General features: G+C 39.5%; 1 protein-coding gene across 1 annotated transcript in view; it reads right to left on the reverse strand.

The window, feature by feature from the left end:
- The window catches only part of CRB1 (crumbs cell polarity complex component 1), a gene marked incomplete at both ends in the record, with an annotated part of 95157 nt that overhangs the window by 30444 nt on the left and 46660 nt on the right, over positions 1-18053 (reverse strand). Inside the window, one exon of the mRNA XM_084211643.1 lies at positions 3378-4325. Within this exon, the coding sequence (XP_084067769.1) occupies positions 3378-4325 (948 nt within the window). The remainder of the gene's footprint in view (positions 1-3377; positions 4326-18053) is intronic.

Raw genomic sequence — 18053 nt, forward strand, 5'->3', positions numbered from 1 at the left:
AAAATAGTTAGGGCCAAATTACAAAGGAGCCAATGCAATGATCAAATAACTAGTTCTGGTGATATTTATGTATGGTAGTAAGATATGCTTCTATTTATGAATGAACAAAGACTTGGTCCAGCTGTAAATAGCTCCTGTTTCAAAATTCCTGTTGGCTCCCATGGCTGTAGCACTCAGCTCCAGTGCAGGACCATATGTTACATAATTGGGCATATTTTTGCTCTTTATCATGCTCTGTGTAATGCTGTGTTTTCAAGTAGTTCAACAAGGACAGATTTCTACAGTTTCCTGCATTGGTCCTCAGAAAGATCATTTTGGAAAGAACCTACCTGCTTTGATCCTCTGATGACCATGGGAGTTAAGGCAGATTTTGTGATATTTTTTGCACAGATTCCAATCACAGAAAGCTGCTGGGCAAAGCCCTTTTGTGTGAATAGATCACCTGTGTGGTGCTGCAGGGGCTCCCCAGTTCTCTGACAGACTTTTTGTTGCTGGGGCTCAACATATGCTCACCTACACCCACTTGTATCCAGCCATGAATCCTGCTCAGTCCCCGAGTGCCCACAGAGCCATGGGAGAAACATGATCCAGGATGGAGTAAGTTTTCTTTTCTTTGTGCTTATCAATTAAAATGATTAAACCAAAACCATCTGTCTGTCCTTTACCCCTTATTTTCAGTAATGATTTTCAGTCTTTTAAGGATACAAAAAATGTAGCCAAAACTGTATTTTATTCTGATGAATCATCTCTTTAAAGAACAACAAAGTGTTTCTATTTTTACACCATAAACTTTGTGATCTTGTTCTCAATATTAGAGACTTCCTGCCTAAACAGTTTCAGGAGCTATTTTTCATATATCAAATTCCTAGAAAAAATAAACTGAGCTTTTTTTAAATGCTCACATAGCTGAAGATTCAGTTGTCTATTGTGCAGTAAAACTCCTGGAGCAGAATGTCATGAGCCAACTTTCTGCCTGCAGAACCACCTTTTTTTATGACTGCATTAAAAAAAAAGATAAAAATAGGGCACTGACCATGAAGCCCCAACAGACCCTTAAGAACCACACTGCCCTGCTGTGGGGTATGGTCATATTATTTAGCAACAGGAATAAATCCCATACTTGTTCCTAAACAGATAATTTCTTAATTTAATTGGAAATAGTTTATTTCTATGAATAAGATTGCCTATATATCTACATCTACTTGTTAAACAGACTTAATGCCTCAAAACACCAATTTCAACACATAATTATTTCTACATATAAGAGTTTTAAAGTGATATCTTCTCTTAAGGTGGTACTGGAGACTGAGACACTTTTTTCATGAGGGTAAAAAGAAAAATTCTGCTGAACTGAGGGTTCCACAACTGCAGTATTAGAAAGAAGCCTTGATCTCTAGAAAGGTATTTCATGTTTACAATTACCTTGTCACATTTCTCTCTATTTATAAATACACACATCTATCATCAGCCTGATCTGTTTGATGAGATGACTAGCATCACCTTGGTCAATATTAACCTCTTGGGTCACAACATCTGGATGTTGATCAAAATGAGTCAACATCTGTTTGTTATTTTGTATATGTAGAGAAAATATTGGGTCTTGTCAATTAAATACTTGGCAGCAACTTTTCTTCAGAAAGACACCAGCATTTCTTATGTCATCCTTTACCACAAGCCTCCCCCACTCTGCCTCTTTAGAAACATGCCACAGTCTTTTACATATGACATGTATCTAGAACCTATGTACCAAAATGGCACGGTGCCATGATTAGCAAGGAATATTGTGGTCAGCAGGAAAGAAAAGAAGCATGCTTTCTAATCATTCTCAACAGTTCTAATGCCAGTATAAGCTGCTCCTGGCCCTGAATGGTTTTAATTTTGCCTCATATAAGAAGGCAAACTTATTTCCCAGATGTTGTCCTATATTCAAAAGTTGCCTTCCACATCTTTGGATAAATTACAGCTACACTTCAAAGCAGTCTGTTACAATTACCTCTCAGACTTTGTCATTTTGCAATAAAACCAAAAGGAAAAACTATTGATAAGTATTAGGTAGAGCATGCAAAATGAAGTTGTATTCAAACATTTTAAAATGTATTTGAAGGCCCAGCTTTCTGCAGCAATGCATTCAATAACCCCTGAGGCCAGTTGTTCAGCTGATGTGAATCAATGTAGCTTCACTGGCAGCACTGCAGCCATGCCAGTTTACACCAGTTTAGGATCTGTCCATTCCAATCTGACCATGGCTCTGCTGTTGTCTTTAATTTTTTCCAGTCTACTTGGCATATATATCTACATAAATACACTTATGTGTGTATAGGTGTATACATACATATGTACATGTATGTATTTCTTGTTCCCTAAAAATTGCTCTGCTGACTGTGTGTGGATGAGGGAGGCAGAGGAAAGGGTACGGTGAGAAGACTTAGTCCTGTGCAATTTTCTTAAACAAAACTGCTTGTTTGAAATCCCTAAAACTTTGCCTGGGGAAGGATTACACAGCTCACCCCAGAGCATTCCAGAGGGTTGCTGTATTTACAGCTCTAGGAGATCACCCAGCAGGTGTAGCTGGACAGGGACCTCCTGTTGTCCTTCCACTTGGCCCCTGCCTGCACTGCAAAGATCATTTGTAGCAGGGAAAATGCTACAGGCATCTGCAGCTTTTGTGTTCCTGCTCACCACTGCCATGGAAGCTGCTTGCTGAGATCAGCTCTTCTGCTCCCCCAGACAGGGCTGTGTTTCCCTCTGGTCCCCAGCAGCTCTCTGGGAACAGCAGCCTGCACTGAGGATTGTCCAGCCCCACCTTGGGACCAGCTGAGGGATGAATGGAACCTGTTTCCAGCTGCTGAAGCCCTGCCTGCTCCTTGGGCTAATCAGATTAAGCTAAGAGTATAATCTCATTCATTTCTTTTAAATTGGAATCTGTCTTTTTTTAGCTTACAGTACTTTTGCTTGCCTTTCATTGCCTTAAATGAATCTCTTTATAAAAGCCTAGAGAGCTCGAGGATAAAATTTTCAAAGAATGCTTTGAAAATAAGTCAAACTCCAGGTGACTTGCTTGCTTTCTAAATTTTACTCAGCATCCAGAGAACTACAGTTTTTCAGAGTTTATGGAGTGCCAAGAGCACTGAGAAGACTTTAAAACAAGAGGAGTGGAATCCCCCAGTTTTTGTCAGGCTGAAAAGCAGCCTTTCTGGGAAAGCAACTAGAAAATAACTAAGATGTGCCACTACTAACCTCTTGCACTGGCTTACCACTCGACATTGAGCCCCAGAGATCCTAAGGGCCAGGCTGTTTCACGGCCAGGTGACGGGGATGGTTGGTGGCCGTGTTTTCAGCAGGCACAGCCAAGCCAGGCCCCAGCAGGGCTCCCTTACCTGCTGCACAGTCTGGCCCCCTGTAGGGCCGGTAGCAGTCGCAGTGGTAGCTCAGCCACAGGTTGATGCAGCGTCCCCTGTTCTGGCACGGGTGGGGGTCACACCAGTCCCTTTTAGCACATCCTGTCCTGACATTTAAAGATGACCCAGATGACACATTCTCTGGAGTAATAACATTCAAGTCTATCTCAATATCCTGAAGACAGCCTACAAATGAAGGTGCAGAATGTGTATTAAAGGTGTTCTGCGGAGAGTTGCTGTTCCCCACTGGTAAGCCGCCCAAAAACGTGCTCTGAAACGCAAACATCACCAGCTCGTTATCTATCTTAGCAGACGTTTTATTGAGACAGGATTCTACACAAGAGCTGTCAAGCAAATTAAGAATAACAGCTCTTGCCAAGGTTACCTCCACTGAATGCCATTCTCCATCACTGACATTATGTGGGATATGCAAAAGAGCCTGTGGCTGATTATTGACTTGCACGGATAAGTGTAAGTAGCCGTTCAGTAATTCCAACTTTGCAAAGGTGTTTTTCTCCCCTCGGTGAAAAAGAAAAGCTGTGGGTTGCACAGTTTGAAACCTCAGGTTTATATTATAGAAAAAATCGTTTTTATGGGTCTGGGGATTCTTCAACAAAAGGAAACTGTTTCCTTGAAAAGAAAATGTGGTTATGGTTTCACAGTGTATTCCAGTATACCCAGGTGAACATATGCAGCTGAATCCGTGTTGGCCGTTTTTTAAATGTGGGATACATATTCCATTGTTTTGGCATTGATGATCAGTACAGCCATGCAGGACTTCTGTACAGTTCCAGCCACCATAAAAGATCCCTTCTTTGTCTGCAGGTGGGCAATGGCATGTGTAATTTCCAGGAAAATTCTCACAGATCCCACCATTTTGGCAAGGGTTCATGTAACATTCATTGATGTCTTCATCACAGTGAGTACCTGAAGAATAAACAAAGAATTAGGCATTCTGGTTTGAATAACTGGATAACACTTTTATATAATGTGTAACTTTATGTGTATAATATATACTATAATGTGTATAAATAACACTTTTAATAATGTGTTTCATTAAATTATCTTTTATTAGATAAATAGATGATGGACAAGTAAAAAAATATACTTTAAATATAAAAAGGCCATTCAATTGTCATGGTGTGCAAAGTATTATGTAAACACCTAAGTGATAACCACATTTTGGAGAATAGAATCAAGCAAATGCACAGTTTTGATATGGATAATGTGATGAAATTAAGATAAGTGTCATCAGATGGGATCAAGAAATTGTTTCCCATGTACCATATGGTAGCAATTTAGAATGCTTTGTAAGGAACTGAATTATCACCTACAAAAACCCCAAGAGTCGTTGCTTAATTCCTATCCATAATATACTATGGGGAATTCCTTTCCATAATATACTATGGGGATGAGTTGGAAGATGATCTGCTGGTCATTCCTTCTTTTACGTGTTCATTCAAGCAGTGTAAGAACTACAGACAATTATTCCTGGTCCCATTGGAAATATCTTGGAGCAACACTCTTCAAGTGAGAGTCACAGGACGTACAAGTGATATTGACATGGTGGGTCAGGCTGACAAGTGGGTGAACATGCCTGAAAAACTTATGTACTGAAAAAAGTATGTACTACAGGGGAACTTTTTTACCTCTCCTCCTACAAAATATAAAGCAAGAAAAGATGAAAGGAATATTCTCTCAAACATATCAGAGGTTGGTGATGAGAGCACTTCTGCAGGAGATTGTCAATACAGTGTCATATTTCCTCTTCTTCCATTTAATGCTTGGCTTCTAATATATCAGCTAAAAGGAGAGCTCATCTGAACCCCATTGTAATTGGATTGATGTGGCCTAAGTGGGTCTGCTGGATCATTCTTCGCAAACAAAACCAAATCTTCCTCTTGTAAAACTAATCTTTTTACCCCTCTGCATTGCTACTCATCTATAAAGCAGTAATCACAGTAACCTCTCCCTTGAGCAATCAACTGACTGATATGCATGCAGTGGATCAGGGAAAATCTGTTTCTCCTCTCCCTTGAAAGCAGTCAAAATATCCAAATACTTTTTTGAGAACTCATGCTAAGTGCAACTCTTAACATTTCCACTTCCCTTCATAATTATCTTAGAGAAAAATGGAAACACTTTGCAGATAGTTTTCAAACTAGTATCACCAGCACAAATTAGACAACTTCTCCTCCATCCCCACAGCAAAACTGCTGCCTGTAAATCAGATGGTGAGATGTGCTAAGGCTCATGGAGTGGCAGCTGGGTGCACCAGGCACCACACCTAGCTTTATGTACAAATTCACATCAGGCTTTATTTCTATAACAAAGCACATTTCCATTCCTCGTGGAAAATTACAGAGCAGTGTTCAGCCACAATGAAATGCTTCAAATGGTAGCAGGTAAATGTAGTTACTCAGGCTAATTCTTTGCTTGTCCACTTTATTCAGTCACAGTTGTAACTGGGCCCACCTGGGAGAGTGGTAAGTACAGGAGTGCCAGAAGGGAACTGAGAATTGGGAGAGATTTGTTTAGAAGATTAGCCAGAGTGAAGTGGTCATAGCAGGTACACGAAAGACTCTGCAGCGATCCAAGTCACTCATCAGTGCTCAATTAAAGCATACACTGAATTTCCCCTTGAAGCTTCAGGCTATGGAGCACAGTTAGTGCCATCTCCCTGGCCTGGCAGGGGGGTTTTGCTGCAGCAGTCTCTCTCTGCTTTCCAGCCAGGCTCATCTTTATTCCAGTGAGAGGTGTCTGTGTATACCTTAATGTGCAGTGGCATCTGGCAGAACTGCGACTCGTTGGGGCTGACTTTCTGCAAGTGAAGCAGCTCCCAAACCATCCCTGACTGGGGGCCAGAGCCATGTCTGCTTTGTCCAGTTTGTGACAATTTCAGTGTTAGCAACTTGTCCTGCTTTTGCTATTCCTATACATAAAAAGTGAAGTTACTGCGGGCTGTTTCCTGTTTTGGTCCACGTTTTAGTACATCTTCTGCCTCCTTTCCCTGCTCTGGCATTGGGAACAATGTCCTGGGGTCTTTTACCCAACTCCGTTTTAATATGATGGCTGTGGTAATGAAGGGGTTTTTTGGGGGTTTTGTGTCAAAGATATAAATTAGTCCAGCCCACAAGCAGCTGGATCAGGTTGTGCTTAGTCTTGTCATAGGGCTTCAGAGTGGACAGACTGTGCTCAAGGATTTAGAGACTGGGAGCCCCTGTGAAACCTTTCATTAAAAAATCAGCATTGTGAATGGCTAGATCCTTCATTAAAAAATCAGCATTGTGAAGGGCTAGATCCTTAGTTGTTGCATTTTCAGCAATGTGTGGTGAGTCTCTGTGTGTTACTTTATTATCCCACAGCACCTGCCAGACATTCCCTTTGCCTTGTAACTTGTGGTCCAAGTCACACTTTGCAATAGTGACTTGCCTGTAGAAAAGATGATACAGATGCATTTACCTTTACAATAATCTTTAGTGTCTATGTGGTTCTCTACTTCATCAGATAAGACATAAAATAAACAAAATTATTGAATGAGAATGCAAAAATTTTAAAAAAGGATATATATTTATACCTTTAAATTTAGATAAGACATTTGATAAAAGAAATCATCAATGTCCAACAAAGAAACAAAATTACTTTTATGAGGAGCTACAATTATTATTATTATTGTTATTATTGTGTTCTTTGTCTACAGAAAATGAATACTATCAGTTATTAAATATGAAGTGACTCTTGTAGAGCCACTTAAATACACAGATTTCATAGTGATTTCAGTGTCTCAACACAATGCTTATTTTTTAAGTAATGATATTAAAAATACATTGCAAAATAATTATTTTATCGGGTTGTGCATATAGATATACACATGTATGCACTTACATATATAGGCCTACTATTTCATAATAAGATTACACAAGCACAAATATAGGTCACACCAAAAGACAAATAATAAGTCACTTTTTTCATATCAAGACTAAATAAATCAGCTGTTCATGCAAGTGGTGTTGATACTGCTTGTTATCTGCCAATTGCTATGCAAGCAAAGACCACTGTCAGTCAAGATAAAAGCACTCTAGATAAAAGGATTAGTCAATATTTATAGAACTGTATAAGCAGTTCAAATAGCTCAGGTTGGAGACATTAGCATGTAAAAAAAGTGTTCTCAAAAGATGTAAGGCATACCAAAACAAGTGCAAAGGCAACCATCTTTTTTCAGTGGTTACATGCATTAACTCAGCTAAGCATATTCATGTTTTTACGGAAAAAAGTAAAGTAGAATCATACAGCATTTTCTCTTCTAAATATATTACACCCTGACATAAAATTTCCAATAATGTGATTATTTTTAAAGATGATTACTTTTCCCACCTGTGAAGTTTTTTTTTCAAAACAGAGATGAAACAGTTCCTTTCATTCAGTTTGGTAGCATCACTCATCTGTCTCCTTTTTTCACTTACACATTATTACTATATGGTAGCTATTTTCTAACTGTTAACCTCTTAATTAAACACTCTCTTTCAAATTTAGCAGCAAAGATTTCCTGCAGAAGCAGGATGACAAAAGCAATTATTCAAGCATAATTCTGCTGAATGCCACTGATTTTCCTTTGGATTAAACAATTATAAAAGTATTATCCAAATGACACTTTTGATACACACCTTTGGTTAGAAATCTTACAACCTTTTGCCTTTCCAGTCCCCTGACCCTAAATAAATATCAAGAAGCTACAAGCCAGCAACCTCGATAAGGTTCTACACATTCAATGCAGTCTAAGTACACATTCAAATTCACAAAAAGAAAATATTTACCTGTAAACATTGTCATTAAAATGATGTAAACTTGTATCCTAGTTGCAACCATCTTTTTCCGCAGGAAAATTTCCAAAGGAAAAAGATTGTTTAGCACTTAAGCAGTTGACAGAGTAAATTTCTGTAAAATTCACAACAGTTCTTACTATAAAGGCTTCCTTTCCAGGATTAGCTTGCTCCACTTCTGTACCTGCTGATGTAGTCTGATGGTGTATTTTGCCCAAGCCAGATCAACCAGGCTTAAAGTAAGACCCATTAAACTGCTTACACAATAGATATGTACCCTATTTAAATTCTTTTTTCTCCAAATTTGTGCTCATACTGAACATTGTCTGTGTCTCACAGAAATGCATATTATTAGGATCCATTCAAAACTGATTGTTCACTTTTTTTTTTGTTGTTTTGGTATTGTTTTTTAAGACTTTTTTTTCCTTTCAAAAGGTTTGTTAATCCAGATCAACTCTGTCATGGTCACTGTCATTCAGAGAAACTGTACATCTCAATAAGCAGATAGAAAGGATCTAAAATTTGATCCTGTTTTTTTATTTATAAATTATTTTTGTTCCATTTGCTCTCTCTACTTAATGGAAGTCTGTGTCTCTAGATTTTTGAGTTTGCTAAAGACATGTAAAAAAATTATTTACTAAAACATTTTTTTTCTTCAGCTCTTGAGCAGCACATTTTGATTTAGAACAAATTTAATGAGGGGAAAATCGAGTTCAGGAGATTTAACTACTTATTTCTGTGATAATTTTAGCAGCAGATATTATTTTTGTTATTTATGTTTATCAGTTTCTTCTTCTAACTAATTTATTCACTAATTAGGAAATTCCTGGCCTTGTGTGACATTTGGGTTTAGGTTCACCAAAAGACTCATACACAGAACACAAATTTGGGTTCATTTAATCTGCAGTTCACAATTGCTTTTATGGAGATGCTCAGAAAGCTGCTGCTTCTTCCAGCCTCTGACACAAACATCAAGTGAGTTTTCCTATAATGCATTTAAATACTAAAAGGTAAAAATTTCACCCAGGCTCTTGGAAAGGTGAGTAAAACAGCTTAAAAACAAAAAAAAAGTTCATTTTGATAAGTTAGTGGGAATGCACAAGATTAGTAGTGCTTATCAGACATCTTATGCTGCAGTTTGATATTTAATGTCCACTTCATTTTGAATATTACAAGAAGAAGCTGGAGGTTCTCAGTAGCTGTCCTTCCTTTTGTGGTGTGACTGTGACAACAGGACCCTGAGGGAAGGTTATGAGCAGACACAGAGGGGACAACAGGTGGGGACAGACATCTGCTCTTACAGCTCAGTGACACCACAGGGCTGGTGGCACACTGAGACCGGGGAACTTTGGAGCAGGGTATGCAGCAAATGGTCCAAAGCTGTGCCAGAACCACTGGTGGAGTTTGAGCAAACCTGCCAGGAGCAGAGACTCTAATACAGCCAGATATCGTGTTTAATAACATTTTCATGTACAAATCAAAGAGAAAATTCCATGTGAAACCACCATAAAGCAGGTATAGAACTTGTGTAATCCTGCCCAGAAAGTAATTGTGAGAGGTTCCCTGTCAAACTGGGATTTGCTTATGGTTTGGGATTGTCCTGGCTTTGCTCTGGTTGGTGTTTTCTTAGAAGATGTGGGTGTTGGCTCAGAAAGCGTGCCTAGTAAGTTGCCTGATGAAAGAGGGTTAAGTGAAGCTTTTGATTTTTTACAGATAAAATGCCCTTTATAGGTGAACATAAGAAATTGGAGAAATGGTCTGAAAAAGATTGTATTCAATTCTGGAAGAGCTCACTCAGTTTCCATAGTCTCAGGCCAGAATAATTAGCAATCAGGTGGAACAATAGTTTCAATCTACAATGCTTCAGTTTCACTGAGTCCACTTTTAGTTCTGCACTGCAAGGAGGATTTGGATCAATTAGGAAGAGTTCAAGGAAAGCAATGAAAATGACCACAGGTCAACAACAAATGGCTTATGAGAAAAGGTTAAAAAAGGGGGGGTTTCAGTCAAAAGACAAGCAGAGGAAATGGGACATGGAAGAGTTTTGAGTGTAGAAAAGAAAGCACTCTGTGCCATGAGACCACAGTAAACAGGTGAAAAAGGCACAGGTTGGCCTGCACAAGGAACATCTAATATTTCTAATGATAATAAGATGACAAAGGCTTTGCATATGATGCCCACTGGGAACCATAAACTCTATTGTGGATCCTTAAATATTGGTTAGAGACAAAAATGTGGTGAGACAGAAGCCAGCAGATGCTACCTTAGACACACAGACAGTCCAAATGATACCTGCAAGCCTGTTGTTTGCACACCTATTTTCCCATGGTTTTTCTCCCTAGAATGAAATAATTCCCAGCAGTTGAGCTTTAGGTGTTTCAAACTATACCTGCACTTACAGGTATCTCTACACATGCAGGTATCAAGTGCAAGGAGGAGTAAACCTTAGAGAAACTCAGAATTTAGCTTCCCTCTTAGAATGTACTTTATGGAAGACAAAGAGTTTGCCATAGCACCTCCTCCACCTGTATTTTAGAGTTTTGGAAATGTCTGTTATAAAATCCTACCCCGGGTGCAAACAAGTCTCTCTTCAAGGGACTCATTAATCCTGAGAAAGATCTGGCAGAGCACATATTCTTCAGGGCCCCAGGTTTTAGCAGACAATCATGAAAAATCTAACTTTGCCACATCTGTGCAGATAATTGCAAAGAGATAATTACTTTTTGCTGGAAGGAGGAAGTGCACGTTCATGAGTGAGTAAGCACAAGGAAATAAATTGACCATCTCTGTGTCATTGTAATTAAGCCCCATACTTTTGGGTATAAATCAGCCACCATGCAGGTCAGGAAGGAAGTTTTACTCTTATGTACATCACTGCAGAGCAAGGGAAGGGTATTTAAATGGATTTTTTTTTTTCAACTATTTTTCTTCAGTAAAGAACTGGCTCACGTTTGATACCAAGCTTCATGTGACCAGTGCTCTGATCCTTCATGGCAATTTCTGTTGCTTTCCTGGCAGGAAAAGCTTGTGTAAAATTAAGGACAGAACACAGAGCAGAGCTGGAGAACATGGAAAACAGGATTTTTTAAAATAGGAGGATAATAAGCATTTGTTAACATTGGGCTAATTTGCACATGATACCTTTCACACAGAACTCTAATTTCTTAAAGTCATAAGACCTTGCTAGTTATTCCTTTATTGCAGACAAACTCACTATTCTGCTATTTTTCCTCTTGCCATTTGAAATGTATGTATAAAGTTAATACTGGCTAGGAAAAAAAATTAAAATAGAAATAGAGTTGAGTGGCTTGGCTTAATCATTAAATATGTCACTCTAGCTGAGGGATATGGAATTCATAATGTGCTACATTCAGAACGGCATGCTGTAATTCAATCTTTTTAAATGTTGCTGGCCCAAAGCTTCATAGACTAGTTTGAATTTTCAGTAAAAATGGATTTTTTTAAAGTAGTAAAAACCCCCAATCCCTTAATCTCTTCAATCAGTAAAGGTTTCTAAGAGCAAAAGTACTTGGAAATGTTTTTCCACTTGTTTCATGTGTTTTGTCGCACCTAAAGTAGTTTTCATTTGAAAAGGAAAAAAAAAAAATAGAGAAGAAGAAAATCATGTACATGCCATAGGTGATTAGTTGTTTAGTGAGATCTGGCGTGTTGATTTTATTTTAGGAATATTGGAACCAGCCGTCTGGGCTGGCCTTGGCTGCAGCTCCGGGGTGGACGAGGCAGCCGCAGGGCCACGCGCGCGGCACGGCCGGGGTCAGGGGACACTGCCAGGCAAGGGCCAGCACCGTGTCCTGCCGGGCCAGCACAGCCACACTGCTGCCTGTAGCCTACCCCTCCAGCCCCCATTTCAATTTGCACGGCCAGCCATGTGGATCCAATTGTGGGATTAGGGTCTGAATCTGGAGTAAAGAAAAATGCGTTGAAGAAATATGTCCCTGCGTGGCACTCATTTTGAGTGATGGAGGCAAGGAAGGAAATCAAATGGTGGCAGCCCAGTTTTCCCAGGCAGCATCCTTCTGGAGCGGGTTTTCTGACTGCACAAATCTGTTGTAGCTATGGCCATGCTGATGGTAAGAGATAGGAAGGGGAGAAGAGAGGAGGGACAGGGCAGCTCCAGGGTGTGACAGGTTAGAGCAGAGAAAGGTGATGGAAAAAAGAGTAGGTAAGATTTTGGAGACTAAAGAGATGAAAAAGAAGTGAAATATGTGACTGGGGAAAAGGAAATTAAAATATGGGAATCAGCGGTACCCCTGAAGATTCTTGTGCTGATATTTGAGACAGAATTCTTGTCAGACACGTGGGCATTTGAGGGTAGTAAGAGAACAGAGTATATGTGTAAGGCCATCCATCTACATAGGATGTGTCAGGGATGCTAAGAAAGGCTGCAGATCATAGATAAGGTCTACACACAGATCTGGGCTAAAACTGAGTGTGGGAATAGGAGACCATGGGAGCAATACCAGAAACAAAAAAATTAGGAAAAAAACCAGCCATGGATATTTTTTTTTGTAATCAAACAGCCATGTGCACTGGAGCAGAGAAGTCAATTCACTAAACACAGAGAGAATTAGGACAGACTCATAGAAAAAATTACATTGAAAAGGACATTTAACAGTCATCATCTGGTCCAGTGATCCACTCAAAGGGTCAGGACATCATCCAGGGAAGAAACTGTAATAGCAGGTTTCAGAGAATTTGTTATTTTATACCTGATTCTGGACCAGATATTTAGAAGCCAAAGAAAGATATTTGGTGTTCTGCTTTCCAGTATGGTGTGCTCTGTAAGTTGGAAAAAAGAGTATATGTAATTCAGGAATTTTTCATGTATTACCTTTTAGAAAACAGTGGCAAGACTGTCAAATTCAAAGCATTAATGATCTGATTTGCATTTTCTGTAGATTTATGAGCTTGTACATTGAGATGATGCGTGTGCATTTGAACTGAAGTATATCCAGAGGGATCTTAAAACAACCAATACCTTTGAGTTGTTTAATTAGATCATACAAGGTCATGTTTCATTGACTTGAAAATCTGTTTGGAGCTTATGATTCACTTTGGAATTAGGAAACAAATTAATTTTCTGTCCTACAAACACTTCAGGGCTTTAAAAGAGTGCTGGCTGTTGATGAACACACCCATTGAGAAATGTACTCAGTGTCTTGTCTCCCCTAAAAGGGATTTTCTACCTTGTCTCTTGCTGGCTGTTTCCTATTTGTTTTAACTGAGTTAGGCAAGCACAGCCACTGTGCTGTCTAGTGTGAAAAGGCTTCTGCCCTGGAAATGGCACTCTGGAAAATTTCAGTCATTTGCAGGATTTTCTCATTTTGTTATAACTAACGTGAATCTCCACAACATGCAAAAGTGACTGTGTTTACATAACTTCATTGTCAGTGCTTATTGAAACAAACTGAAACAGCCAGAAGGCCAGAAAATCATAATTTTAATAGGCCCTATATAGTTTAATTGATAATGGAGATATGAGAATAGAAAAATGTAAAATATGAATGGATGAGTGCACATAACATGTTTATGCTGTGTGTATTTTGAGCTGTGCACAGCATAACTGTATAAAGAGCATGGCTATGCTGGGTATAATCACATTTCTCTATTCCTAGAGTATATATATTTACATTATTTATTATCACTTTGAATATAGAAAAAATTCCATGCTTTTAATGCTGTATTGTCCACTTTACTATTTTTTATGTGTGTTTTCTTTCCTGGGTAAGCTGTCACCTGCTCCAGAGCAGATGTAGATGCAGAAGACCTGAGATTTTGGGCTGTGATCTCCATGTCAGTGGGAAGAGCAGAGGACTGTACCTCTTTTCACTTCAGCAGCAGTGTTCATTCCCCTCATTCCCTGCAGTGTTAGTGTGAAAACTCATCTAAATGGTGCCTTTGTTCATCCTAGGTTTCACATGCTTCCCTCTCTCAAGGCTGGGAAGACTGAGACCCAAGCTAGCTTCATTTTAGCCTGGTCACATTTCAATCCCAATGGCAGCGGGACAGCGTGGACCTCAGCTAGCACTGTGTGTGCTTGCCATGGAATCCTGGCTGCCTGCTGGGGGATTTCCTGGAGCATATTAGAGGTATGAGATTTAGCTAGATTAAATCTAGTTTTTCTATGTCTTTATGTTCTACAGTTCAATTCTGTAGCTGTGCAGACTTTTCCACAGTACAGCATTCAAATTGTTTTATTTGGTACTACAGGCAGTGATTTACCATGATGTTCTGGCCTCACAAACAGGTCTAATAACAGATTCTGAACCCTCTTTGTTAAGCAAAAATAGTGCCCACAGGACAGAGACTAAGCCATAATTGTATTGATCATTATAATTCTCTGTATTAGTGTCATGTGGTTAGCACAGCCAGACTCGAAGAATTACAGCAGTGGGAGAGCAATCTGAATCAGATCCACCAAATCTACTTCTAGCAGTTAATTATCAGCATAAATTAGCTGTCTATACCAGTTTTTTTTCCTCTCTCCAAGACTGTTTATTGAAAGTGCAAAGTTCATTGTCAGCCAGGGAAGGAAAGTGTTTTCCTTAATCTGGTTCTCCTTACACAATCAACAGAAGTCCTTTTCTAAGTTAATTCAAATATTTTTACTGATGACCAGCATCCAGGTCATCAGTAAAAGGCTAGCTTAACCTCTTTGAAATTCTCCTTGTACCTGAAAAAATCAGTCCAGGGCCCTAAACAGAAGTAGGTTGTACCTTACTTGAGTCACGTCTGAGTTTATTTCAAACAGTGTCAATGAAAAGGCATAAAAATACTGGGGTTTATCACCTGTTCCTCTTATTAGCAAACACTGTATAATTAAGAGCTAGATGCTACAGGGAACAATTAATGTAAGAGCTTTTATGAAGTATATCACATAAAATTAGTTTCAGTGCTCACTTTATCAGCTTATTTTTATTACTCAAAATCCCAACATATTCTTTATGTCCTTGAGAAGACCTTAGACCTGGGACTCATCAGTGCTAATTAATTGCCAGCAAACTGCAAAACTCCTGAGTCCAATCCAACAAAAGCATTAAAGCAATATTTTTATTTATTAACAATTAAAATGGGAACTGTATGTATATGTGTACATATATATATATATGTATGTTTTTGTATACAAAATTCGAAAGAGTTTTTTATGCACCTGAGAGTTTGTGCTGTGGAGATAGGTAATCTTCAGGAAGCACATGAAATTCTGCTAAGGGATTCTCCCTCCAAGTCCTGCACCTGGGGACAAAAAGCTCATCCAGCAGAAGCAGCTGGGGCCAGCTGGCAGGAAAGTGGCTCTGCCAGGCTCTGAGCAAGCTGGGCATGAGGCAGACGTGGGCCTGGCAGCAGAGAGGACCTACACATTCCTGGTCTGTGTTGGGAATTGTGCTGCCACCAGGCCAAGGGAGGTGACTCTTCACCTCTGCTCAGCACCAGGGAGACCCTGCCAAGCCCAGCTCTGCTCTCCCCAGGTGCAAAAAAGGAGCAGTGATGCTGGGGCAGGTCTGGCCAAGGGCCCTGAAGGAGTTGAGGAATTGGAAAATCTGTCAGGAGGAGAGACTGAGAGAGCTGGGGTTGCTCAGAAGTTGAAAGGAAAGTCAGTTTTAAAGGCAGGAGATAGCTTTCAATTAAAATATAATATATAAACTTCACCCCAATTCACCTGTTCCTTGCCTTTGAAGAGCTGTGTATTGCCTGACCTTGTGAATGTGGTTGCTCTCATGGATGGAACAATTCTCAAGACATGGTCCCATAAGTGTGACTCTCAGCTGTATAGATGTCCTGCTTTCAATTTCAAAATGCTGTATCTTGTAAAATAGTTCTTTTTAACAGCCACAGGTGGGAAATCTGACACATAATTGTACTGTAGAAGTTAAGAGTTAATATTAGGGTTCCTTCTCCACTACCCTGTACACAGGCTTGGCAGTGTTAATCCAGGAAGGTTTAGAAGATTATGTGTACATGACAGCCCTGAGGATTTCCATCATCGTGATTTTCCTTCCAACTCTTTTTTTGAAGAGCATAATGACCTATGACAACTAAGCTTTATTCTCTGAGGAGCCTGACATTGCTTCTGTTTAATGGATCAGACAGTTTGTGATCCATCAACTCTAGACACTTTCTTCCCCATGTCAACCTGGGGTACCTCTTCAATATTTCCCATCTGTGCTGACCTGTGTGATCAAGAGGTCATGTCCTGAAGTCAAACCCAGAGTCGAAACACTCACTCCTACCACGGGCCAGACTATTAATGCAACCCATTTAATTTACATCAACTTGGAACTCGACATTCAATTTCTTAGTCCAGAAGCAATTATTTTAAAAGGAACATGCCAACAATATTGCTTGGCTTAGAATGGTGAAAGTTCAAAAGGGTAAAAAACATTTCACACCATAAATAAAGAATTGATTATACTTGAAAACAAAGTTTATAATTACTACTGACATTTCTGAGCCTAGATGAGGTGCCTTTTATGCTTTAAAAACTGATGTCATTCCTGCCATTGGCATTATGGGAACCTTATGTAAGGGTCTGAAATAGTCCTTTGCTGATATTTTAAGTACAAAGAGGAAAACATGAACATTTTGCACAATTCCTGGGTCAAACACTTTTTTTTTTGTCAAGAAGGGGTACAAAATTCTTTGTGGGTACCTCCCTTCAGCCCAATAGTCTGTGAGCAAGACTACTGGCATAATTAATAAAATGCTTAATTTGTTGTTCTTGTGTCAAAGCCAAGCCTACAATGTGCTGTGAAATTTCAACTAGGAATAGCCCTGTTTGGATCATCAAATTACTCTTTTTTACTCAAAACCATGGTGCTTGTTTTCTCCATAGCTTTTACTGCCCTGGGTGGAATCTGCATGTCTGACTGCAGACCAATATCCCTGAGCTTCCCACAGAAGATCCTGCTAACCAAACGGAGTGGTGCAGAAGCTGAAAACTGCCACTAAGAACTTGGACCAGCAAACAGGGCTCATCACAAAGTCCTTGGGAAGCAGCAGCTCCCAGATCAGGCTGCAAGGACAGGCAGCTCTAGGCAGAGCTCAGGAATGTCTCATGGACACTGGACATGGACAGCAGTTCTCGCTCCCTCTGCAGGCTCACAGGTACAGAAGGGGTACAGAGCTCTGGTTCTCAGAGCTCTGCTGGTACCAAAATCCTGATTCCAATCCAAACAAATTGCATGTTTTCCCAGCAGCTGATACTTTTTTAGCAAGGTAACACAAGGTTATGAGAAGCTCTGTAAAAACTGTAGTTTGTAAACAAAGTGATGAAGGGCATGAGACCATTTATATTTATATTATAGCAGTTTAACAGCAGCCTGTAAAATTAATCTCAGTGTAGGTCAGTATTGTCAACATAACAAACATATACAAAGATCATGCATTTCCCACTGTCAGAGGCCAGGCATGTAAAATAATTATTTAGTAGTCAAGACCAACAGCAACTCTCCTTATTAGCCAGCATGCTGCAAATTTTGCAGGAAGGAATGAAGACAAATCGTTGATTCTCACCTCAAAAAAATCCAGCCAGAAAACTGTGCCCTTCAAAATAGCAAAAAATGAAAGTTGGGGACCTTTTTAACTAGTAAGGCTTTCTATAAGCAGAGAAATAAAGTGCCCTGAATTGGCTGTTACGTATGTGTTTACACATGTGTGTATTTCTTTGTGTATCAGCACATATGTGTGAAAACACATTTATTCTACATGCACATGGTTCAGAACTCCCAGCCCATGTGCTTTTTCCTGACTGAACTCTACCAACTTTTCCCATGCCACTCATGAGTTCCTCTGCTATGTGGGGGAAGAGAAGTAATGC

The sequence above is a fragment of the Fringilla coelebs genome, assembly GCF_963513975.1.
Source record: "Fringilla coelebs genome assembly, chromosome: 9".
In the NCBI taxonomy this organism is placed as follows: domain Eukaryota; kingdom Metazoa; phylum Chordata; class Aves; order Passeriformes; family Fringillidae; genus Fringilla; species Fringilla coelebs.